Source organism: Malaclemys terrapin, chromosome 11, assembly GCF_027887155.1.
Source record: "Malaclemys terrapin pileata isolate rMalTer1 chromosome 11, rMalTer1.hap1, whole genome shotgun sequence".
Classification (NCBI taxonomy): Eukaryota; Metazoa; Chordata; order Testudines; family Emydidae; genus Malaclemys; species Malaclemys terrapin.
Genome location: NC_071515.1, coordinates 48,551,013 through 48,576,933, shown reverse-complemented (window position 1 = coordinate 48,576,933; position 25,921 = coordinate 48,551,013). Strand labels below are relative to the sequence as shown.

General features: G+C 39.4%; 1 protein-coding gene across 24 annotated transcripts in view; it reads right to left on the bottom strand.

The window, feature by feature from the left end:
* The window catches only part of BAZ2B (bromodomain adjacent to zinc finger domain 2B), a 272,137-nt gene that overhangs the window by 109,478 nt on the left and 136,738 nt on the right, over positions 1–25,921 (bottom strand). For 18 of the 24 annotated variants that reach the window (XM_054043380.1, XM_054043386.1, XM_054043395.1 and 15 more), the window contains 5 exons: positions 20,644–20,832; positions 15,373–15,537; positions 13,687–13,880; positions 5,053–5,268; positions 1,010–1,408 (listed from right to left, as the gene is read on the bottom strand). In XM_054043380.1, coding sequence (XP_053899355.1) covers positions 1,010–1,408; positions 5,053–5,268; positions 13,687–13,880; positions 15,373–15,537; positions 20,644–20,832 — 1,163 coding nt within the window. The remainder of the gene's footprint in view (positions 1–1,009; positions 1,409–5,052; positions 5,269–13,686; positions 13,881–15,372; positions 15,538–20,643; positions 20,833–25,921) is intronic. The other 6 variants (XM_054043388.1, XM_054043403.1, XM_054043404.1 and 3 more) reach the window with 2 other exon arrangements.

Genomic DNA, 25,921 nt, shown 5'->3' with positions numbered 1-25,921 from the left:
CCCATTAGTTTAGGACAATGATTTCAGGTGAGACTCACGCTCCTAATGCTAACACACTACATTATTCTTGTATTGCTGTCTTAGTGCTAGGTTTTGGCTCCCCCATTACATTGGTGAGCATTCACACAAATAGTCTCACTGGAGTCAATGGTTACTTGTGGAACTAGGGGCCAGATTTTTAAAGGTATTCATGACCTAAAAATATAGATAAGTAACTAGTGGGAGTTTTAAAGTGCTGTAGCCACTAACTTCTATTGATATCAATGGGGGATGACATTTGTTAAAGCTATTAGACTTCTAACTCCCACTGATATCAATAGAAGTTAGTGGCCTATATGCTTTAAAAATCCCACTCGGCACGTACCTACATTTCTAGGCACCCGAACATCTTTAAAAACCTGACCCTAAGAGTTTACCAGCATGAGCACTGGTTGCACAATATGGGCCATAGTGACTTACTGTAAACCTTGTGTGGCACTTTCACTGGCACTCTACTGACATTCAATGGACTTGTAAGAGACCAGTGTCAGCAGAATATGAGACTAATCAACCTTGAAACCAAGTATGTTCTGAGAAGCAACTACTGTGGATACTTCATGAACACGTTAGGATACGAGTTGATTTTTCCAAGATATTGTTTCAGAATACTAAAAGGCATTGCTAATTTACACTACACATTCAGCAAATAAATACAACCTTTTACCTAAGGCTTAAGATTAGCTGTTCTAAAAGGCAACCAGATAGCTTTAGAAGTGTTATTAGTGCTCAACCACAAACATAACCTTCACTAATTAACATCGTTCAAAAATCCACGTAGATATTTTAAAAATATGCCAAGATTAAGTCCTGTGTAATTTAAAATAACCAATATAATTCTCCCCCAAAATCCGGATTTTATAACAAAGGGCTTGAGAAACATAATGCTATCATTTGTTAAGAAGGACATGCATATGGACACTACAGCTGTAGAACAAAGTCAAGTATTGCTAAGCCAGTAATTTCTACTCACCCGTTTTGATCTTACATCACTGTTTAAAGGGCTAGATTCTTCAGAGGTATTTTTATTCCCTGCTTTCAGTAGATCAGGAGAAGGAACTATAAGTTTTAAATAAGTTTCCTTTTTGGCTTGATTTACCAAAGACAAAGGTTTCACACTGGGCACCAATCCCGTAGACTGTATTACACTTGTGTGTTTGTTCACAGATTCCTCCTTTGCCTGAGAGCTTTGGAAAATAAAGGGAAGCTGCTGTGACAAAACCTGAGGCTGCTTCTGCTGGGATTGGAATGACGAGGGAGTCTGGGAATCAGACACAAGAGGTATCTGCTGGTGTGTTCTCTTTTCCTGGGACTTTTCATGTGTTTTTTGTCCATCTGCTTTCATGTCTGTTACACCACTATGCATTAGCACCTGTAAAATATATTTTACAAAATTATATAGATTACACTAGCCCATTAAATATTTAAGATGACAAATGAAATGTTATATAACATAGGAAGTCACTGTTTAACATAAAAACAAGGCCAAAAAAAATCATTTGTTTTGAAATGTATTCTTGATTATAAACCTAATGGAATGGTAAATTTCTTACCTGTTCATTTCCTTTCTCCTACCAACTTCCCCCACAATTCTGATATGTATGAGCTATTCCCCTTCTGTCTGCAGTTTCCCGAGGCAGTTCAAAACTGTAACAGTCTCTGTGCTAGCCATACCCCCTTCTCCAACCTGCTGCCAGATGATTCATTCCAAAAATGAGTAAAAACTTCACAGAATAAGATTAGTAAGAATAACTTCAAAGCCAACCAATAAACTATGTACAGTAGGCTATGGCCTACAGGCATAACTACCAAAATTAAACATTGTCCCTTGACTTGGAAGCCAGCCAGGGACGGTAGTACTGTAGCAGAAAGGAAATCATTAAGTAAGATATTTACCATTCCGCAAGCCCAGTGTATCCCACAATTCTGATATAGATATAGATAGGAAATACAGAATGAGATAAGGAAGAGCCCCTGGAATTAACTGGCAATGCTATTACTGAATCCTTGCATGCAGCACCTTACTGCCAAGGGAGGCTTCTGCAGAAGACATGAAGTCCACTTTGTAGTGTCTAATAAAGATGTTAACCGGTGAAGACCACTTTACTGCTCTGCAGATCTTTTGTGGTAGAAGCACAAGCTCTTTCCGCCACAAAGTCACCACAGATCGAGTGTGCCTTCATTAAGTCTGGAACAGGAGCACCTGATGCACTGTATGCCTTTATGATGCATAGCTTGATCCATCTAGCTAGTAATAACTTAGATACGTGAGCCCTTCAGATGAAAAGTGACAAACAAGGAGCCCGATCTTCTTGTCAATTAGGTGCGCTTGATATAGAACTTCAGTGCTCATATAGAAGAGGTAATAGTGGTAGTGCCACACTGGCCAAAGAGACATGGTCTTCTAATCTAATAGTACTGAAATTGGAACCCCCACTTCAGCTACCAGTGAGACCAGGCATCGTTTACCCAGACCCATTTCTTCATCCAGACCATTTACAACTCACAGCATGGTTACTGAAAGGAAAGCGTTAACTTGCACTGAGGTGATCTTCCAAAGCGATTGGAACTGTACTCTCCTGCAGCTGAGCTTCAACACTAAAGGCCTACTCCTCTGTCTGGACTAGGTTTAGCTCATGGTGTCAAGAATACAAACAACAAAAATCCCAAGGATCCTGGTATCCCAGTTATCCTGGACTTGCTTTATGAAGATGGAGACAAGGGATTTCAGCCCACCACAACAGTGCCAGGTGTCAACATAGTGTCATATTCACAAGATCCTCTGGTTCCCTGAGAGAACCCTCAGGTATCCAGATTTCTCAGAGCAGCCACACTGGCTAAACCGAGGCGAGCAAACTTTTTGGCCTGAGGGCCACATCGGGTTTCCGAAATTGTATGCAGGGCTGGTTAGGGGAGGCTGTGCCTCCCCAAACAGCCAGGCGTGGCCTGGCCCTCACCCTCTATCTGACCACCCCTGCTTCTTGCCCCCTGACAGTCCCCCCGGGACTCCTGCCCCATCCAACCCCCCGCTGTTCCCTGTCCCTTGACACACACACACCCGGGACCCCTGCCCCATCCACCCCTCCCTGTCCCGTGACCGCCCCCAGACCACCTCCGGTGTGGCCCTCAGCCTCACTGCCCTGCCCCATCCAACCCCTCCTCTCATTCCTGACTGCCTCCCTGGGACCCCTGCCCCCATCCAATCACCCCTTCTCCCTGTCCCCTGACTGCCCCCTGCCGCCCCATCCAACATCCCCCCTCCTTCCTGACTGCCCTCCCGGGACCCCTGCTCAATCCTTGAGGGGGCCACTTAGGGATCTGGAGCAAAAATCAGTACTTGGTCCTGCTAGTGAAGGCAGGGAGCTGGACTCTATGACCTTTCAAGGTCCCTTCCAGCTCTAGGAGATAGGATATCTCCACTAATTTTTTTTTTTTAAACTGTATTTGCCTTTAGGATTGCCCTCTAGCACTTGCTCAGGTTGGATCTGGATCGTGCCTGCAACTTTTCTGCACACTGTTTCAAACATTTTATGAGGGGAAAAAAAAAAAAAAACTTTCTTGTATCTTTACCATGTCCTGCTCAGAGCCTGAATCTGAGCACTCCCCTTCCTCAGTAGAGATTGAGGCGTCTGAGTCAGAGGACAAATACCTCTTATTTTTTGTTTTTTTTTTTTTGTTTTTTTAAATCCTTTCTCCTTTCTTTTTTGCTCTTTTTGAAATTTTTATCCTTTTGGCCCTCTTTGCAGATCTTGCCATTCAGCTGTGGCTAGGGCTGACCTTTTGTGGCTTGCTTTATGCAGTGCCTTGAGCCCTCCAGATAAATCTTCCTCAATGCCCTCCCCCTCAGGGTCCCATTCTCCCAACCTGGGAAATGGGGTTTCATTGCCAGAGTTCCCTGATTCTAGCTCTGAGTACAAGCACTGCTTCTCTCCCTAGGGAGTTTAGAGGGAGACCTGGAGCCCTTTACAGATTTTTTCTTTCTGGTTCTGTTCTGCTCTGGGACTTCCCCCCTGGACTGGCTGCTTGAAGTCCTCCTAGTCATTGGAGTCTCTCCTTGCTCTGCTTTGTGTCTACAGATTGGGCTTTTCTGTGTTGGAGTGGTGCTTTCTTGGAGTATGGGGGGGACCTGAAGTGCCTATCCAACTCACAGCCAATGCACTTGCAGTAGAAGGGCTGGCTGGCTCAGAACTGGCAGGGCACAATTCGCCTTCTGAAGAGCCTGTAAAAGCAGCCTTGCAGCCCACCACTTGGATTTAGCTTGGTGTTAGCATGACAACTCTGCCATGCCAGGGGCAGAAGAATCCCACTGGGAGACACTGAAGTGCCAGCTCTGGGTGGCTGAGACCATCCCACAGCCCAACGCTTGATCCAGAGGAGGGAAAAGAAAGACAGGCTGCTTACTTTTGCTACTGTCTGGAAAAAAAGAGAGAAAAAAACAACCTGTCAAAGAAAATTTGGGAGCAAAGTGAACCTCCACTTGACTGCTGCCACAGAGGCAGAAGATCAGGCAGTAGGCTAGAGAAGGGGATCTGGCTAACACGAAGCTGTGCTACAGCTTTGAATTGCCTCTGGAAACTACCGACAAGAGAGGAATTGCCCATACACATCAGAATTGTGGGAACAGAATATTGAGATTCCCATCCTGCTTTACTGGGTCCGGGTAGGGTAAAGGCTAAGAAAAGAGCAGCTATGAACAGAATGCAGTATCCATGGTGACATACAGTCCAACTAAACTTTACAGCACAAAGTACTTAATTAGTCTTTACATATATTATATATTTTCCAGTTTATAATAAAAATTACCTCCAGGTCACACATTTCCTAGAAGTTAACAACCAGCTGAGTTAAGGGTGCTTTTTACCCTGAACAAGCCATTGACTGTCATAAAATGCCCTTCCCTGCCAGCTATTACTTTTTGAACAATGCCTCAGCTCATACAAATCTGAGTTTAATTTTTCAAGAGTAACTTTCAGTAACAAGATTGCGAGCCGTACAATCATTATACAGCTATCATACCTTGTTCTTGTTTTTATGTTGTGCTTCATTCTCTGAATCAGAATCATCATCTTCACTTTCTTCAATGCTTTGATCTTCCTCCTCCTCCTCCTCCTCCTCATCTTCCTCTAGATCATCTGAGTCACTACTACTAATGCCTTCACTTGAGGTGTCCGAAGAGGAGCCTGAATCACTATCACTATTGCTGGAGCTTTCTACTGCTTTCTTTCTTGGTTTCTAGAGAGAAGATAAAAACTTTATTAATGTCTAATTTTTAATTTGTTACATCATCCATCTCTTCTTGACATGGTCTTGACTAATATTATCAGCAATTCTCTAATGCACCTTATTCTCCTGATGTTCTTCGGACAGACGAAAGAGGAACTAGAAAATGAATAAATTAACCACATCTGTCAAGGATACATCATTGATATTTTAGAGACCTGTATCCCACTGAATGCGAGAATACATAATGTCATCAATTTTAAGGACGATATGAGAGATTCTTTGTGTAACTGCCAAATTCAGGCCTAGATAATTGGGTGACCACACAGAGAACGTGTGTTCTAACAAGCCTGAAAACAATAAAACCTACAATAAGCTCAATCAAGGTATTTCAATAATCGTGCTATAACAATCTGGTTAATCTGTCTTCGTAAATCATATTAATTTTGTTTGATATTGTGGCCCCTCTATGTTTGTCTGTGTCAGACTGCAAACTCTATTTTGAACGAGGGGCTGGTTGCATTCTCACTTCCATGTTGGACTTAAATGCCAAAGGGTGCTGAGGGGAGGGGCATGGAATGGAGCCTACAAGTCTGTCTTTGAAAGGGACTGTAGTTAAAAGCTATTAACTAGTTAAGGGCTATTAACTAGTATAGTGTTTCTATTGCTTAGTACTATAAAGTTGCATGGCATTTCCAGGAAGGAAGAGATGGCCTCTGCATCAAAGCGCTTACAATTTGTAATAGGCAAGAACAGGAAACAACAGACAAGAGAAGGTAGCAACAAGGTGACAAAAATACAGGAGATGTGAAATATATATTAAAACTTCAAAGAACAGATTTTCAAATGTGATAGATGAGGCTTTGAAAGCTAGCCAAACAAGTGTATTTGCTTTAAGGAGGGACTCTAAGTATGAGGACTCTTGGAACATTAAGACAGGGATGTCATGTCAGATGTAAGGGGCAATGTGGAAAAAAAAGGCATGGATGCACTTAGGACAAAAGCAAAAAGCATAAAGGCAAGTATTGGCAGAGTGCAAGATATAAGAGTAGAGGGTAGGGAGAAACAAGGTTTAAGATGTAGGCAGGGACAGAGAAGTTGAACAGCACCTTGAAAGCAAGGATGAGTTGTGTGTAAACTAGATAGATACAGATACATGGAGCACTGAAGAGGTCGTAGGGAGAATGAGATAGTGTCAGACCAGTAGGAAAGGAAAATAATTTACACTGCAATATGCAGACACGTTGAAGAGCAGAGCATCAGGGTGTCTGGACAGAACAAAGTGACAATACTTTTAGGTTATAATAGTAATGGGAATGTCTAAGAAAGCACCTTTAGAAAGAAGTTTTTTTCTTTACTTATTTTTTAAAAGAAATATATCAGAGGTTTGGTATAGTTAAGTAGCTTTTTATCATGACTACTGAACAGTAATCATATTACTGAAAAAATAGGAGCCTGAAAAGAATTGAGATTTCTATGCTGAAATCCCAAAATTTGTTGTTTGAAGAGGATTTATTGGAATTAATTGTATGGACTGCTAATCATACTTGTGATACACCTGGACTGAATTTACACGAGGGTGGAGCTATTTGCCATTTGCGATAGTTATTAAACACAGCATTTAGAACAAATGAAGTTTTAATTATTGGTCAATCATAGTGTTTGCATTTCTATTATGGGCTTGTCAAGACTGGTCTGACTGCTTCAGTAGCTGTAGGGCTTTTGCCACGTCTTTACCCTATATGCAACACTGTGACTCATGATACTTAAAACACTATAAAACAGGTACTTATATCCTGTGCAACTGGTTTCAGTGGAGCTGCTTCTGCTTACTCAAGTTCAGAATCTGGTCCTAGATATTTAGTGATTTAAATATGATATAAAGAGGATAAATGTCTTTATCTTTCTTTCAAATACTAGGCACAGAAGTAGGATATGTCTTCATGAAGGTTAAGGTCTTAAAATGAAACAGAATACCATGATTTGCAAGCAGTAAAATGAGCAGAACTTCCTGAGATCAGATATATAGGACAGTATTTAAAATGGGTGTTTACCACTCCATGATATTTACCTTTACTGTGATACTGTCTTTACAACACCTCTGTCAGTAGAATAAGAATCACCCAAAACAGTGCAATACATTTAACTATTACAAATAGTAAATGCCCAATTTTTAATGATACCCACTGGATGTATGTTTATAACATCAGCTTCTTGAGCAACCAGAGATCCAGCAGGCTGATGCTGACAATCAACTTGAATGCATATAGCAGTGACACTAAGTTAGTCTCCCAGACCTGAAGAAGAGCTCTGTGTAAGCTCGAAATCTTGTTTCTCTCACCAACAGAAATTGGTCCAATAAAAGATATTACCTCACCCACACTGTCATGCTACAAAACAGTCAGGAGAAAAGAGTTTGTGAGTGGGTCCACCTCAACTTGCTAGGGTTCATCTTCCCCGGTAAACATGTAAAAACTACAACTTGCTCTGTGTGCATCCAAGTTCTAAAACATATTAGCTACCTCGTTTTTAAAAGCACACCTTTTCATACTGTAGACAGACAAGGCCATAGGGAAAGTGATCACCCTAAGAAGAGGGGTCTGGCATACTCTTATGGACAATACAACAGCAAGTTCTTGCATACAGATGAGATAGAAGCATGACTGACAAGGGAAGGTAATTAAACATGCTCAGTTCTTCGTTCTGAGGGTTTGAGTGTGATAAGCACAATAGACGAAAGTAAAGGAGGAGCATGGAGTATATTCTATGTACACCTCTTACCTGGATATAACGCAACCCAATATAACACGAATTAGAATATAATGCAGTAAAGCAGCACTCCGAGGGGGCAGGGCTGCGCACTCTGGTGGATTAAAGCAAGTTTGATATAACACGGTTTCACCTATAACATGGTAAGATTTTTTGGCTCCCGTGGACAGCATTATATCAGGTACAGGTGTATAAAAAGCAGACTCTCCAGTAAGAAAAGAGGTAGCTGCTTTTGGCATACAACTCAATATTCTGCCACCAAATGTCTAGGGACAAATTGGGAACCTCATTGCATTGTGAATTACTGTTGCAGTCATAAGAGTCTCAGCTTGTAGGCTATTCAGGCCCCTTTTGCAATAGGTAAAAGCCAATAATGGTTGGACTGGTCACATTTCTACACAAGGGACACCAATTTAGTATAAAAAAAGGAGAAACAGCATTGTGTGTTTATGGGGTGTGGGGGAGGGCATAAGTGCATTTAGAGGGTCAGAAAAGGGTAGGCTTGACCAAGGAGTTTCTGCAGAAGACAGCATAAAAGATAAAACAGCTAAAATATGCAGACAAGTGGACAGCGAAGAAATAAAGAAATAAACAGCAAGAGAGAGGAAATTGTAGGAGAAAAATAATCTGTAAAAGGGAAATTTAAAACAAAAAACAAACACTCATGGGGATGTCTCTAAAATATTTCCTGACAAGAAAATAAAAGCAAGACAATATAGAAGAAAGAAGTACATCCATACAATACTGATTTTTGCACCACTGTCTTATCTGAAATATACTAGAGAAGACTATAGAGAGATTTAAATTTGCCAAGATATGGGTCAGAACATCTACATTCTTAAGGAATGCATAAGGAATATGCAGAAGAAGATTTAGAAGTAGGTAATATAAAAGTTCTTTCAGGGAATTCAGAAGATATAAAATAATAAGCATATGAAAGTAAAGAGCCAAATTCTACTCTGACTAGCAATCCCATTGAGTTCAATAAGGTTCTAAAGGGGAACCTTGGGCAGAATCTGGCCCCAAGTAAACAAGCTATGTTATCTGAATTAGCCTAGATTGGCTATGTTAACAGAACATTTCAGTTGCTCAGCAAAATACCATCTAGACTGAAAGGAATGAATAAATCCAACAAGCAGTTTTTCACCCCGCAAGGTAATGCTTGGTGAGGTGATGCCAGAAATTGACATTAAGTGGTATTGAAATTTATGAATCAAATACATCTGAAAAGCCCAAAAGTTAACATTACAGCTCTAGAGAGTGAGGGATGTAGCGGAAGTGTATTAAGCCACCTTTGCAAATCCTGAATCCTTTGACCAGCAAGCCAAACCTGACCTGGCACAAGGCCATAGAGTTGTTCTTTCTCACACCAGCTGCCATTGGACCCAAAGGACTTCACATAAACTGAAGATGAAGTAGCAACTCCCTGATTCTGCCTTCTTTTCCTCATCCACCCTTCCTATACCAGGTTGGGAGAACTGGGGTGCATGCCAGCCCTGCCCTGCCCAACCCAACCAAAAAATTCCTGTATACCCTGGGAACCCTGAAATAGATTGTTCACCAGTTTTAAATGTTTTGTGTTGCTGGAGCAGCACAGCAGGCTGATGAATCTGGCCCTGAATTTATACTATGTAGGCTACTTCTTACACTCAGTTAAAGGTGGAGGAAGTCTTAAGGGAAGAGAAAGATCACTTGATCATTGCCTGTTGGTCCACTCCCTCTGGGGCACCTGGCATTTACTGTTTACTTACACTGTGGGAAAACTAGAAAAGGAGCAATTTTAGCCTTAGTGATGAATAATTCTGAGATCACCTGAGATAAAGATGTGGGAGGGGAGTTAGCTCGCCATCACCATTATATTATGTTTATATTTAAGAGCCTAACAAGATCAAAACAAGAGAACAAAAAGATATACATTTTCAGTAGAGGAAATTCTATAAGAATGCACGTAGGACTGTAAGAAACAAAGGGTATGTTTACAATGCAAAACAAAAAACCCTGCGGAGGCAAGTTCCAGAGCCCAGGTCCACTGATTTGGACTCGCCCTATGGGACTAAAATTAGCAACGTAGATGTTCCTGCTCAGACTAGAGTTCAGGTTCTGAGACCCTTTCCCGCCCCCCCCCCCCCCCCACCAAATTTCAGAGCCAAGTCTCCAGCCCAATTGAAAACATTTACAGTGCTGTTCTTAGTCCAATAGCATGAGCCTCACGAGCCTGAGTCAGTTGACCCAGTCTCTGAGACTTGCTGCTGCAGGGTTTTTTTGCAGCGTAGCTATACCCAAAGGCATAGAGCCAACAAAACAGGGAACTGAAAACTGCTCAGAATAATGAAAATATAATGACTTAGGGTTATCCTTGTTACCTCTCGATAGGGTGACCAGATGTCCTGATTTTATAGGAACAGTCCCAATTTTGGGGTCTTTTTTTTTTAATATAGGCTCCTATTACTCCCTGTCCTGATTTTTCACATTTGCTGTTTGGTCACCCTACCTATCGATAACACATTAGGAGACAAAAAACCTAGTGTAGATGAACAAGAAAGTGCGAATACATTATTTAAGGACATACGCTTAAATTAAAATGTCAGTTACAGAAGAGGACTATAACCAAAGAATGAAGTTAAAGAAACGGAAAAACAATATAAAAATTAAAAACAAAAATTTTTTGAAAGACAATAACAGAGATGTAGGTAAATAAGTTGTTTTAAAATAGATGAACAGGGAGTATAGCCTCTTATAGACAGGAAGAAAAATTAGAAAGCAAGGTAACCAATGTTCTAAATTAAATTGCACCTTAGGTTTCAAAGCACACAAATAAGAAACAGCATTTCCAAGAGGAGCAACAAAATACTGAAGTTGACTAAATTTGTGTCTGAAAAATTCATACCCTTATTATTTACCTCAACTCTTGTCCTGATCTGACCTTACTAGAAGTGTAAGCTCTTCACAGCACAGAGCTTTAACAGGGCTATATAGAGAATTGTCACCCTTAAATCCTGACATGTTTTCATCAACTTAATAGATATGTTTACCTCAGTATCTGAAGTATTATCTGAACGTCCTTACTATAGGGAATACTACATTTACAGATACACAGTTACTACAAATATAGAGGCAAAGTTATTTAGTTATCTAAGGCAAATGGCAAGTAATTAAGTGACCAAATTCCGTGGACATCTTTGAAAATATCAGCCTATGTCTCTCAAAATATCTCAGCACTTCTTCTTGATTCCACTTTGCTACTGAACTAGAAAAAATGACCATCTTCACACTTAATCCTTTTATCTTCAGACAAGGCACCAACACTAAAAATAGTGAAGTACTCCTTTGCACTGAAGGTCTGATGCGATCTTCACTTCTGCCCATTTATTTTCCTCCAACGATCTTCCATGCGCCCAACAGATCACTCAAAATCCCACCCTAATCCCTTCCCCCATTTTTAACTTCAGTTCAACTCCTCAACCTTTGAGTTTCTATTTAAAATGCCAAACACAAAAGTTAGTAAGTGACACAAATGTAACAATGGCTCCAGGTAACAGGTGAGGAAAAAAATGTAACAGAAGAGATTTCTGAGTTCTTGCTTATAGCTTTCTGTATGTCTTAACACCAGTGGCTTGAAACCCAATTGAAATCTTCTATTGATAAAGGACTATCAGGTCCATGGTACTGACCCAAGCATGGATCTGTGAAGAAGAGCTAAGGATGGAGAACACTAACTGGGACAGAATTAGAAAGTTCTGATTTAAACAAAGTCAATATAATTTAAAAAAAGAAATGAGAACCAACAAATATCGGGTTACATTCTGAGGGAAATGACAACAAAAAAATTTTGACAGACAAAAGCTCTGGACATTCTGTAATTTACCCAGCTTTGGATGCAATAGTGAAAACAGTCAATTTTTGTAAGCAGTATACATGGTAAACTGTCTGAATAGATAAAGAACTGTCTTGGTTTTAAAGCCAAGTGATACTTGGTGAACTGAAACAATAGAGGTGGAAGAGCAGTAACAGAACAAAATCTACCGATGATTCAGAACCGATAGTTAAAGGAAACAGACAATATAAAGAAGAGGGGAGGAGGGACAGTGAAAATCAGAATGATTTCTTCAGATTAAAATCAAAGACTGATAATTGGCTTATCCAGCTCAGTTTGGAGACTGAGGCTTAGGTCCAAAAAATGAAATTTGAATATTTCTACTGTTTCATGGTTATGCCACAAACTACTTTGCAGGAAGAGAAATCTGGAGGTTGAGACAGATAAAATTCTAATACCTTCAGCACTGTGCTTAATGGCAGTAAAAAGCAAGCAAACACCTGGGATACATAAAGAGAGGTATTATTAAAGATACTGTGTCCTGGGAAATTCCCTACTTGTGTATGAGGCAGAAATTTGAACACATTTGCATGCAAATCTTATGAACTGATACAAAATTATTCTTCAACTGCTCCATTTCTAAATTTAATAAACAAATCTGGAGTATCTAAAAAGCATAATAAGATTCCAGCATGTATAGCAGAACATTCTAATGCATTTGAAGGTTGTTAGAGGGTGCATGTTTAAACAGTATTCTGAGGTAAAATGTATTTTATACTTTTGGTGGGACAGATTTTGTAAAAATATCCCTAGATAAGCTTGTCATCAAGGGTAAATAGAGTAAGTAAGTAAGAGAGAGTAAGTAAGTTATCCAAGCCTGCATCTTAAAACATCTAAAAATCTTAGATCTTTAGATGTTTTGCATGTCCCAAGCCACACAAAAAATAAAATTAGAATCATATAGTGATTGAGAATGTAGTGTGGAACAGCAACGATCTAATAAAAACCTATATCTAGAAAATGAACATTTTCAGGACTAACTGAATCTTACGTAGATTGCTGGATATAAACATCAAATCTACTTCAAAAATTCTGACTAAAGTTCACATTTAATTAATTTCACTGAGAGCATTTGGAAACAAAGACCTATAGACCATTGCAATGGGAAGAGGCAAGAAGGTTATGGTATCAAGTGACTCTCACAAAAAGTATCAGAATTAATGCACTTCTATCCTTTGACATTTAATCTAGTTATTGGCAGCTGGTACTGTCCAAGTGCCTTCCTTTCTAACCACAAGGAGACTGAATTCTAGCCTCCAGTTTCTATTGCTTGGACATAAGTAACTTGGGACTCAGTGAAGCAAAGTACTTAAACAGGTGCCTAACTAAACATGTGAGTAATCCTACTTCAATGAAAATACTTGTGCTTAAAGTTAGGCATATGCTTAAGTACTTTGCTGAATTGAGGCCACTAATAGTACTTCCATTACCTCATAGATAGGAAATCCCACATAGGAAGATATATGAATCTTTTCTCAAAGTGCCAGAATGTTCTTTTTACTATGAAATTCAATGTTATCTTCCCATGCATGACCAAGTATGACTAATCTATTCAGGTTAGTGGAACCTACACATAAAGCTCTAATGCTGGCTTTTAGTTAATAAGCATAATCAACTGGTGCAAGGTGAGAAATCCTGCATTAGAGAAAAAAGAAATCCCAAAACATTGGAAAAGGGGACAAAACACTTTATAATATAATCTTCATTGCAGACAATGGAGTTTTAAAGGCCAATACTATAATCTTACACCTTTAGCCATGAATCAGCAGCTTTTTTAGGTTATTTACCTTATCTTTGATTTTGTCAGCTCTGGTATCCAATAGCTGTTTTTTGTTTTGTTCCTGGTTACATTTGCGACCTCCCGCTCCTGAGGTTATAGCCTTTGCTTGTCCTGCAGAGCTTGCGGTGGTAGTGAGCAATACGGATGTGTTGACCGCAGATACTGACGTTGTACTGTTCCCATTTACTGATCCATTCACACCTTAAAAAAAAATTAAAAACTGTGGTTTACAGAATTGCAGACATTAAGCAGTCACTTCTGTCATGAGTTATGGTCATATTAGCCTATATTAAGGGTACCTGTAGCAAGAGATCAGAACCTTCAGATAAAGACATATTTAAATCCTACAATATACTGGACCTATAAAACACTGCTACCCCAAGAAAAGGAGTAATTTGGAAGGGGGGGGGGGGGAGGGTTGTTTGTTGTTGTTTTTAAGGAAAACATGACAATACCAATAAGGAGACATAAAAGACTGGATTGAATAATTTGTAGTTTACTGTCAGAAATCAAGAATTGTCTATTTTCAACAATACACTCAAAGTTTAATCAGTAAAGGTATAATTTACTCTGTTGCAAAATAAAGAGCTTAAAAACATACACTGTGCTAAGCCTCTGCTAGGAGAAATCCCTTCATATCTTAAAGGCAAAGAGAGAAGTGTGTGTAGCAAGCTGCATCTGCAGCTTGTTATTGTACAAGGCCTGTTGGGGAGTGGAGAGATATCAATGAAAAAAAGTGAGAAACTTGAAAGAATTTCATTTGAAAACAGGCAAGTTTTAGTTTTACAAATTAGGTTTCAAAAACTAAGTTTTTCAAGAGGTAATCCTTGAGACACACATAATTTCCCATTCTGGGGTTCTGGAATCTTGAGCACGTGGACTTGGGAGCATGGAAGAGGATGCCAAAAATTTCCTGACTACTGCCCATCCATCTAGATCTCAGTTAAATTATATAAATTATAATTTATACTACATAGATGGCACTGGACAAAGGTTTTATTGGTGTGAATTTGGAATGATTGCAGTAAGAAATGTGAAGGCCATGTCCAATTGCTGCACCGTCATCTGTTTTAAAGAGCCGGCACTTAGAGGCTTGCATGGCTAAGACACAAGTCCTGAACTCAGCACCTGGCCCAAACACCTGAGCTTAATGACACACAGGATGTGGGTGTGTGCAAGGGGAGGGGCCCTCTCTAATTACCACCCCCCAAAATCTCCTGGGGAAGCGAGGTGAAAAACAGGAACAGCTGTAAAATTATGATATCCCATGGCTCTTCCCCACCTTTCCCTACATGCTGCTGCCCTGGAGGTGGGTACAGTCTCCCAGAGCCAGCCCCCAACTTTGATGACATAGTGGAACTATATTCGCTACAGGTGACTGAATATGGACTTATATATCAACCTACTCCTTTAAAAACAAACCTGCTGTGTATACTCAGTATGCAATGGCCTAGATATATAATCATAGAAAAACAAGAAATCAAAAATATATGTCCTAGAAGTGGTATTGAGTGATTGAAAGCCCACACTTATATGCCTGATGCCCCACTGCCAAAATAAACTCATACTAAATTGTTTAGATATGGCAAGGATGATGATGATGATGAATTCAAAGTAAAACTCATGCACACTACCAGAAACAGATGATATAGGCTCAGGCTTGTTTTATTCATGTTACAACTTCAGCTGTTACCTTTTTCTAAACCACCTCGACTATTTTTTCCTGTAGTTCTTGAATGGAATGAACTGGAATCATGATTCTGGGCAGGAGGAGCAAATAGTGGTGGAATTCCCAGAAGAGGTGGGAAAAAAGCAGCCCCTGTACGAGTGTGTACATCTGTTCGCCACCATTCTGTACCTCAAAGAAGGAGAAAAAGGAAAAAAACCCAAACATTAGTTATCCCACTCAATTTATTTTTTCAATCTTCATCTAATGAAGCTTCTGTGTGCAATTTACAGCAGATCCACACAATAAATTCTGTCTATTTTAAAGTGCCTATGTGACTTAGAAGTACAAGTGTCACTGACTTTCTCTGGGACTTACACTCTGAAGTCATTTAAGAGCTTTTGAAAATTACACCCTAAATTTTTATTTATTCCCATTTTGAAAACAAGCACATAAAAAAACACACACACATAATTTGCAATACTGAGGCGACCACACCAAAATTACATTGGTGCTCGAGAACACCATCAGGAAACACAGGTCACTTTTGCATGCTTATCATCCGCCATGTGAAGAGTGAGAGTGAGTCCATGCTGAGCCTCTTAAGAGGTGCACCCGAGAACTCCCAGGCCAGGGAGACAAGGTGCTAAGGTACCTTTATGTCAGGTGTGAACCCTCCCAATTCTGATCTACTCTGAGTTCTCTATCGTAACTTGAACATCCCTGGGGACCTCTCCAAACTGAGATAGACTGGGTCTGTCCTGTGGTACACAGTGATGCCAGGAATCTGTACAGCTCTGCCCCAGACATGACCATTGTGCCCCCAGCCCTGCCTCAGCTTTCCCCCTACAACAACACTTGAAAAAAAGGGTCCTTAAAAGGCAATCTTTTAATTGTCTTTGTTTTTATAGAGTATGCACAAGGGGAAGGGGGGTATCCTCCCATAGCCAGAAAGTGCTGTAAGGGCTCATTTATGCCACTCCTGCACTTCTACACAACATAAAGAGGCCTGAGTAGGGGAGGAGAATCTCACTTTGAAAACGTTGAAATAAACTGATAATGTAACATTGTTTGTTGTTTTACTAACAAAACAGGAAACCAATTTTAGTCTTGAATAATTCATGAAATCTCTTTTTAGGCAGATCAAATATACAACCATTTGACATGGTCCCTTAGTAATCAAAATAATTGAATTTTAAACAGAACAGCATCTTAGAATTTTTGTGGCATCTTTCACCTGGAAAGTCCCCAAAATACTATATATTAAATATTGTACATAAAACAGAGACAAGGTGGGTGAGGTAATATCTTTTATTGGACCAACTTCTGTTGGTGAAAGAGAAGCATTTGAGCTTATAGAGCACTCAAACTAGACCAATAAGAGACATTACCCCCTCTCTAATATCCTGGGACCAACTTGGCTACAACAACAGTGCAATTATACTGTACATACAGCACCTCAGACACACAGACATCTCTGATGAAGAGATTATTAGCAAGGTAGACAACTTGTGCACCGTTCACTGCCCAACAATGTTGATGCCTGAGCTTGTACGGGGATCCATGATGGCATACGGATCTGCCCAAGACAACTGTTTTGCAGTATCAGGGCCATAGTTTGTAATAGCTGCTGGTGTTACTGCAATGGAGCCAATTTAAGAACACTTGTTAGAGTGAACACATTTATTCAGCAACAAACCAAAACACACAGCATAATCCAGAAAAGAACTTTTACATCACTTCTAAAGGAATAAAAAAAACTGTTAAAAGAACAAGCTCCTTTCCTAAAAAAAAAAAAAAAAAGACATCCTTCCTCCCCACCCACCCCCCACTCACCCCCAAAACTGGTAAAACAACTGGTTCATGTTTTGGCAAGGGGAAGACCTTTTTGAATCTTCTTTTAAATAAAAGGGGGGGGGGGTCATGATCTTGTACTACCTGTAACAAAAGAGTGACAGAAATAAGATCTGTAAATGCAAATATGACATAAGTACAAAAAAAGTCTGGACTTAATAAAACAAAGCAGTTAAGCAAGTGTGTACTGCTACATAAAATACTGTAACTTCTGAAAGAGACAGGGAACTTACAGTTCCCTTCATGGCTTGCCACACTGGTTTTTTTTGTTTTGTTTTGTTTTGTTGTTTTAAGTGGTGGTAGCAGCTCTTTTGATTGGGCTGTTCAACAGTAAGGAAAGACATAATTATGCTGTTTTACTCAACAACAAAAAACCCAAATAACCTCTCTCAGTGTTGCTGATCAGGCCAATGGAGCATAAGATTATAGAGTAAGCTTCCAAGGGAAATACTGGAATTCCTATTACCAATATGATTAAAAGTATAGACTGACAGAGCACTAGAAAATACACAGTAGGGAACAATCTGCACAAGTAACACGATAGACTAGATGACAAATAGTCCTTTTATATCTAACTCATGTCATTTTTTGAATTAATGTCCTCCTCTTGGAAATTTCTCCTTTAAGGGTTCCTCTGTGCAATTATGCTTTTAAAAAAACAAAATCAAATATACTTTAAAAAAGCAGCAAGCATATGCTTCAGCTTTGAATAAGTTCCGTGAGATCAAGTTGAGAACCTGAAGAATCCATTGCTCCATCCACAGGAATGCTTCATTTTTAAAGAGATGGCACCAACTTCAATACACTATGAAGATAGAAATTGTACCAACAGGAGGCAAATTCTGCTGTTATTTACACTGATGTCAATTTCCCTAGTGAAATTAATAAAGTTACACCTGATTTACACCAGTGTAGTTGAGAGTAGAATTTAGCCTTTTATTTTAAACAGTCATTTAGAATTACTATTCAAGAAGAGCATTTGGAATGGAAGGTTAGATTACATGTCACGTTTTACATTCATTGGCTGACACTATTAATGGTTATGAAAACTGGATTGTGACCAATGCTGGTGACAAATACACTGAGCTTATAACCTGCCATAGGGTCACTCAATATGGAGTATTTAAACAAAACAAAGAGCAATGAATTCACAGTAAAATGTGGTGGAAGAAGGTGATTACTGCTCAGGAAAAGGTAAGAATATTTGAGATGTATCAAGATGTGGAGACTACCTGAGAAAGAGAATGCACTACCGTGTGCTAAGAAGGGAACACAAAGAGAATGGTGACAGGGCAACACAAAGGATGGAATAACACAAATACCAAGCAATAAAATTGCTTGTCCCTGGTGTGAAGTGCCACCTTCAAAGATTCAAATGACAAAGAATGGCTATGTACAGTTATATAGCTATGTATAGTTATGTAAACTTTCTATATTGTCTGATATTATACCAAATGGGATGTATGAACTCAAGACAGTCTTTTAGCAGGACAGCAAAGCAAAATTCTCTGAGAAAACGTAAAACTAAAACTCTCTCTATGTACAATCTTAGTCATAAAAAAACTGTACCTTTATAGATAAGATGCTTCCGGGTTAACTGAAGCACCCAAGAGGTCTCTTTTCCAAGACCATCACTGAAAAGCAGATAAGTAATGATTTAGGGCCTGATCCTAAGTGATGCTGAGGAAATGCAACTCTCATTGAAGTAAAATAAACAATTTTCTTAAACACAAAGGATTGACATCTATGGTAAATGTGGATGTTCAACATCTCTCAGAATAAGGCTTACAGTAAGTAACTGTCATTCTATTGCACCAACATCCAGTAGATAAAATGGTTACTGCTGCATGAATCATTCAGCATAACAGAGACAAATCACTGAACTACAATATTGTCCCAGGATCAAGGTCTCCTGCTCTGAATATAATTTTAACCTTCTAGACTACACCTCAACATGCATTTCCTCTAAATGCCTTGCCTCTGTCTAGTTGTGAACCTTTATCTAGTGACAACATTCTACTTCTGTTCTATTGATATGATCTCTAAAATATAACTAGGTCATTTTGGCAAACAATGTAAAAGATGACAAGAGAACTAGCTATAAGGCTTGCTCAGGGTTTTTATCAAGAGAGGATGAGTAAGCCAAGTGGAATTTTGGAGGTAGAATTCTATTCTTACAAATTCTATTTTTTTTTTAAACAGTCTTTACACAAAGTTCAGTCCCTAGAAAAGAAAATCCCTTTCTCGTGAGAAAATATTCTGTTGCAATCTTCAGGAAACAAATATTGACACCCACACTTCTCTAGGATGCTCAATGTGTATTAAGATATGAGGTTTTGTTTCCTCAGAGAGGGGATTTAAAGAGTTCTAAATACTAGCAGAATATCTGACACCTTAAGCTGGAAGTCAGATGCCTCTGGAGCACATAATCTTGTTCATTCAAAAAAACGATCTCCCACAGAATTCTGCAATTTCGTTTAGGATAGGGCTTATTAGAGCTTATTGTACAGATTTTACAAGACGACACCATGAATAAAAATGTATTACCAGTAACAACAGTTATCTAAGGGAGAGCAGCAATAATCATTACCCTAAAGCAGTGTCTGTAGTAGTTTCATACTTTGGGACCCTACTGAGTTGCTACAACTTGACAATTTGTAGGTACCTATTCACCTGGGGTAAAATTTTCAAAACTAGCTACAGGATCCAGGACCCAAGTCCCATTTATAAAAGTGACAGGCACTTAGGATCCTAAGTCCCATTGACTTTCAATGAGACATGGGCACCCTAAGTCATTAAAGTGCTTTTGAAAATTTTACCCATTGTCCTTGACCCCCGAAGTGAAGAAAAAATTCATGGTTCTTATCAAACAATCACAGCTTGAGCTGACAAAGGACAACTAAAATCAACCATTATCTCTTGAGCTTGGTTAGAGCTTTCACTATTACAGGTGTCGGACAGAAAACACAATTGAAAAAGTTACCCCAAAAAAGGGAGAATAGCTCCATTACCCTTGCATCTTTTCTCAATATTAAATAAATACCGTCCAATGTTATTGTTTGTGATGAACATATACACCTAATAGAAACAAAGGCATGTTAAGATGGAAAAAAAACCCAAGTGTCTGTCTGGTTAAACCTCAATATTGGCAAGAACACCTATTACTTCTGTTACACACTACAGTGGTTCTTAGAGGACCACTCTTGAGAGGCTATTAGTGATAATCTCAGCCAATCTGCAATGTTTTCCTTTCCTCACATTGTAAATTACACTCCGGAATCTCCTGGACCTTGCCCAGCCCCAAATCTTGAGGTCTTTAACACAGGAAAGTTGAACCTCTTCTACCTTGCTTGTTGATGTAAAATAAATCACGGTCTATTTGAATTAGGTCAGTTCATTGTTTCTTCTTCATAAGGTTGAATATTCTTTGTAACAGATGTTTACCTGGAAAAGGTGCTAGTTGGGGATGTGCTGCTAAGGCTGTGGGAGTACCAAGTGTTCCCAAGCCACCAAACTCTGAATGCCCTGAGCTGGCTGTATGTAGACCAAAGACTGGGTGGCTGACCATTGGGAAGGCACTCGACACTGTGGACAGGTTACACGGTTGATCCCCAGCTGTTCTGAATAAATGTCCTGAGGGGAAAAAACAACACTTGAAATAGTACTATCAAAAACAGATGCTAATCATGTGAAGCCCAACCCCCATGCTTATAGAAAGTTTATACAATCTTTTCACATTTTTTAAACAACTGTTGTGTAGTTTTACATGTAGTATCCTCTGTTATTGCCATTCACTTCCTATAAAATACAGATATTATCTGGAAATATTAACAATCCTAATAAAAAATTTGAAATATAAAAGATGGTAAAAAGATGTAGCATTTATCTCTGTAATTATTTTAGTAGTCGAACGTTTTTCTATTCCCTTTAGATAATGGTGCAGGATCAGAGATAACCCATGGGCCCTGCATGACCAAAACTGACAACAATACTGCCATGTCTATCCTTTATATATGGCTGTATTCTGCAGTCTTGACTTAAGCAAACTCCCATTTTACTTCAATAGGAGGACATGCAAATCAGGCTTTGTACAAACAAACAAACAAAAAATCTAAATCAGGTTTTGAGTATTTAAAGTTTGGTATTTGGTACTACAGTCCAAAACTTCCAAAAGATTCTATAAATCTTTCTGGAGCCATAAAACAAGCTGTATGAAAATTAGCTTCAGAAATCTTTTACTTAGAGTAATCTGCACTTCAATCAATGGGTATCAACTAGTGATTATCCTGCTAAAAAAAAAATCACAGTCCAATTACATGTACACCAGTTGGTATTTCTGTATCCAATATTCTGCTGGAACACACACAAAAATTCTAGTAGATTGGAAAGGAAAATTATATTTTTCCTTTTCAGAAGGTATGTTGGTATGTCTCTAACATATCATGTTCAACTAGGTGTTTTATAACTCTCTATTTAGCTATTGGTTCAGACAATTTATTGAGTAGTAACACAAGGCACACTGGTCTGTAATTCCCAGAAATCACCCCTAATACCTTTTATAAATATATAAAAGACAGGTACAATTGTTACCCACAAGTCATCTGTTACAACAGTCTATTTTAATGAGAGAATGTATATTTTTATTAGCAGCTCAGCCACTTCATTCCTAAGTTCCTTCAGAACTCTTAGAGAATATCATCATGAAGTCCTGGTGCCTGGCTGCTGTTTGGCACTTCCTCATCTGACAGACACCTCAACGTCATGCTTGAAAGGACTAGCTCTGAGGCAGGCACTGCTTAAAGGCACACTTTTGTGACAGTGATATAGTTTCTTAGATAGCCTCCACGCTGAGTAAAGATTTTAATTTTTTCATTTTTTTATTGGCTTAATTTTAAAAACAAAATACCCCTTTCTAAAATGCAAGCACTAATTTTTGGTATGACCCTTCCCACGTTGTGGTTGAACTTCATTATACGGTGGTCTCACTTAGTGGTTCAACTGCAGTTACCTTTTGAAACAAATCATGTCCACCTCTTCTGTTGTGGACTCCAGAACTACCTGGTCCAAGAAGGTCAGATAAACGTATTGATGAATTGCTTTTCTAAATACTGTTCTGTTTTGAGACACGAGCAGTTTATATAGAGGTAGGTCACCCATTATTAGCGCTTTATTAGATTTAATTGCCTCCCACCTCCCTCACATTAAATACTCAATACCACTAGTCTCCACATTAAGTACTCAATATCATTTGCCCTAATCTGGAGACTGGTAATAAACATACTAGCATAGTTTTATTCTTATGATTTGGGTTCATCATCTATACAGATTATACTATGTTTTCTTCCACTAAAACTCTCAGATTCTATTGACTCTTCTAATGACACTGCTGCCCTGCCACTTCTACAATCTAATCTATCATTTTTGCATAGGTTAGAGCTGGCAATTATAGTATTTCAATTTTTTTCATAATTCTGCCATATTTCAGAAATGTGTCGTAGTCTATAACCAATATTATCTCATTGTTTCCTTACACTCCCCCGATTGTCTGCATCCATCTCTTGTCATTTTTCACTTAGGCTAGGTCTATACTACCCGCCTGAATCGGCGGGTAGAAATCGACCTCTCGGGGATTGATTTATCGCGTCCCGTTGGGACGCGACAATCGATCCCCAAATCGGCGCTCTTACTCCACCAGCGGAGGTGGTAGTAAGCGCCGCCGACAGAAAGCCGCAGAAGTCGATTTTGCCGCCGTCCTCACAACGGGGTAAGTCGGCTGCGATACGTCGAATTCAGCTACGCTATTCACGTAGCTGAATTTGCGTATCTTAAATCGACTCCCCCCTGTAGTGTAGATGTACCCATAGATTATGAACTCTTTGGTGCAGGGACCTTCTCTGTTTGTACTGCACCTAGCACAATGGTCCAGGTCCTTGACTAGGGCTCATAGGCATTATGGTAATACAAATAATAATTATTATCACCACAGTCCTATTCCACTACTAGGTCTTCTAGTTTACCTACTTCAAAATTTTTGCTATTAAAGCTCTCATTCTTGCACCATTTCATCTCTTTCTTCTATTAGTTGTATCTTGTCATAATTCTAGTTTATGAGCTCTCTGGAGCAGGGACCGTCTTTTTTTAATTGTTTATATAGCATCTAGCACAATGTGTCCCTGATTGGGTAATGTAGGTACCACTGCAATGCAAATAATATACATCCCCTCTTCCTTATTCACCTCCACATGGATATATAGTTTTTCATTTTTGACCTTTGCCTATATTTATCTCCTTTATTTGACACCTTGTTATTTTTCAGGCATTTATGTCAGCCATACAGAGATTCATTTGTTTTAATGAAATACCCAGCAGATATTGTTGTCTGACCTGAGTTTTTCCTTAGTGCCTGTCCATTTCCCCCTAGTGCCTAGTTTAAATAATTCTCACAAACCTTGTCACAGCTTTCTATGACAGATGTCTGATTCCACTGCAATTAACATGGAGCCCACCCCTTCTGCCTAGGCCTTTCACCCACAGTGCTTAACAAATGTAATGAAATGCTGCTTCTTCACATGATGTTCTCATTCACACCTTGAGACCCTGAAGTTTCTATCTGAAGTCTGTCTGACCCTGGGAGTGCACCTGGAAACATTTCAGAAAAACTACCATAGATGCTTAAGACCCTTCTTGATCATTTAAATTTAGCTGCCAGGACCTTTCTGACACCACAACAACACTGGTACCAATATACAGCGTAATCACAGACTCAGCACTCACCAGAATTTTATTTGGATACGTCATGAGATCCTACATCTTTGCATCCTGAAGACATGTTGCAAAACAGTTCAAATGGCCATTACATATTTAGCTATTTCTAAAGATCAAATCCCCCATCACCACAGCCTAGCTATGTATCAGAATGGTAATTGCATCCCCTTGATGGACCTCTTTGGTGCATGAAGAACGTTCAGTCTCCTCTGTATTTATTAGAAGGAGTGTCCCAACTAAGACAGTTTGTCCTTTTGTCCCTACATGAAAATTGTACCAATAAAATTTTTAATAAATTCAAACATTTATTCTGGTGCCCCGTAGTACAGGTGCAGTTTGGGTCTCAGGGGAGGGCAGCAACAAATCTTAACACCTTCCAGCCACTAATGTTTCATTTTCCTGCTGTATAATTGGAGGCTTCAGAGAAATGACCACAGAGAATGAAGGGTGTCTGTAATCATCTTTGCCTTCTGCAGAACCACCTACACCTGGTTGCTCAACACGGTACTGCTGAATGTCCCACACTGTTTTCCTGCCTCCAAAGGGAAAGTCTATGTCTGAAACCTGTACCTCCAGGGATTTATTCATCAGCCAGCAGCTCCAGCCACTATATCTACTTAATTAAATGGTCCCCAGATCTGACGCTCAAACAAGTCACCACATCCTGGGCAACATATTCTCTCTCATGGGTCTGCTCTCAAGAAATAAACTCTGGCAATGTATGAGACTTCTTCCACCTTCCAAACCTGATCTTTGGCCATGCAATTTCAGCACATCTGCATTTCTCAGACAACACAAAGAGACATCACACACAAAAAATAGTACCAACATCAAAGCTGTGATCCAGGGCACAATGCTGAGAATTTGGCTGGTCCTTCCACTGACCATAGCCACCTGAACAACCAATCTTTCACACTGGAGTGTACCGGTGGAAGACATCACTGGCACTGTCTCTGGATAAGACATACTTTTTCTCCATCTACTGCAGCAAAGGGAAAATGAGAGGTGTGGTGTCCTCCATGCCTTTTCCACCAGCTCATCAAGAACAGGAAGCACGGCATGGCATGGCAATTCTATTTGTAAGGGGACCCTGATCCAAGTACCTTATCAATCTTGGCTCTTTAGGATTCCTGAAAGTAATTAGTTCTAATCAGCTACTGAAATCAGGGGGGATATCAGTTCCTGCAGGGCACAGTCACTGTATTATTCTCCCCTCTGTGGATATGTATTTAGCATCTCACTAATCTGCTAAAATCCAAACAGCACTCATTTCTAGGCCCATCCCACAATCGTAGCACAAGAAGAGCCAATGGTGTCAAAATGGGTATAAACACCGGCTGTGCCAAGAGCTGCAGTGCAGGTAAGCATAACCAAGACAATGCCTGTGCCAGTATATCCAAGCTTCAGAGCACAAACATCTGTGTCAGTGCAGAAAGGGCTTCCCCAGCACCTCTTCCAGATTTGCTGTTTGATGCAAAGACTAGTGGTACTGTCGTTCACATGTGAGATCGTGTTATCCATGGGATAAATTGCAAAGCCAGGTGATCATGAATGTTCTTCACACAAAAGGGTGGAAGGATCAGGAATAGCGTGACAAAAAACCTGTTTCCTCTATCTTTTTCAATACTTGATTATATACTTTAAAATACAACAGAAAACAAGGGCTCATTTGAATTAATTTTTTTAAACAAAAAAAAAAGTTGCATGGTGACTTCTTACTAGAAAACAGGTAAATGTGAAATAATATATGTTTTACATAAAAATTCAGTAGGGCATAACCCTGTAGAAATATAATTGGAAATAAGAATGACACTGTGCAATAGGGTAAAGAAATCACAATCTTTTAAGGTTACTGAATTGGAAAAGATGAACACAATGAGAATAAGACTTCTGAAATAATTAAACCTGTACCCACAATACTTACTCCTGTGAGTAATTCCATTCATTTCAATGGAAC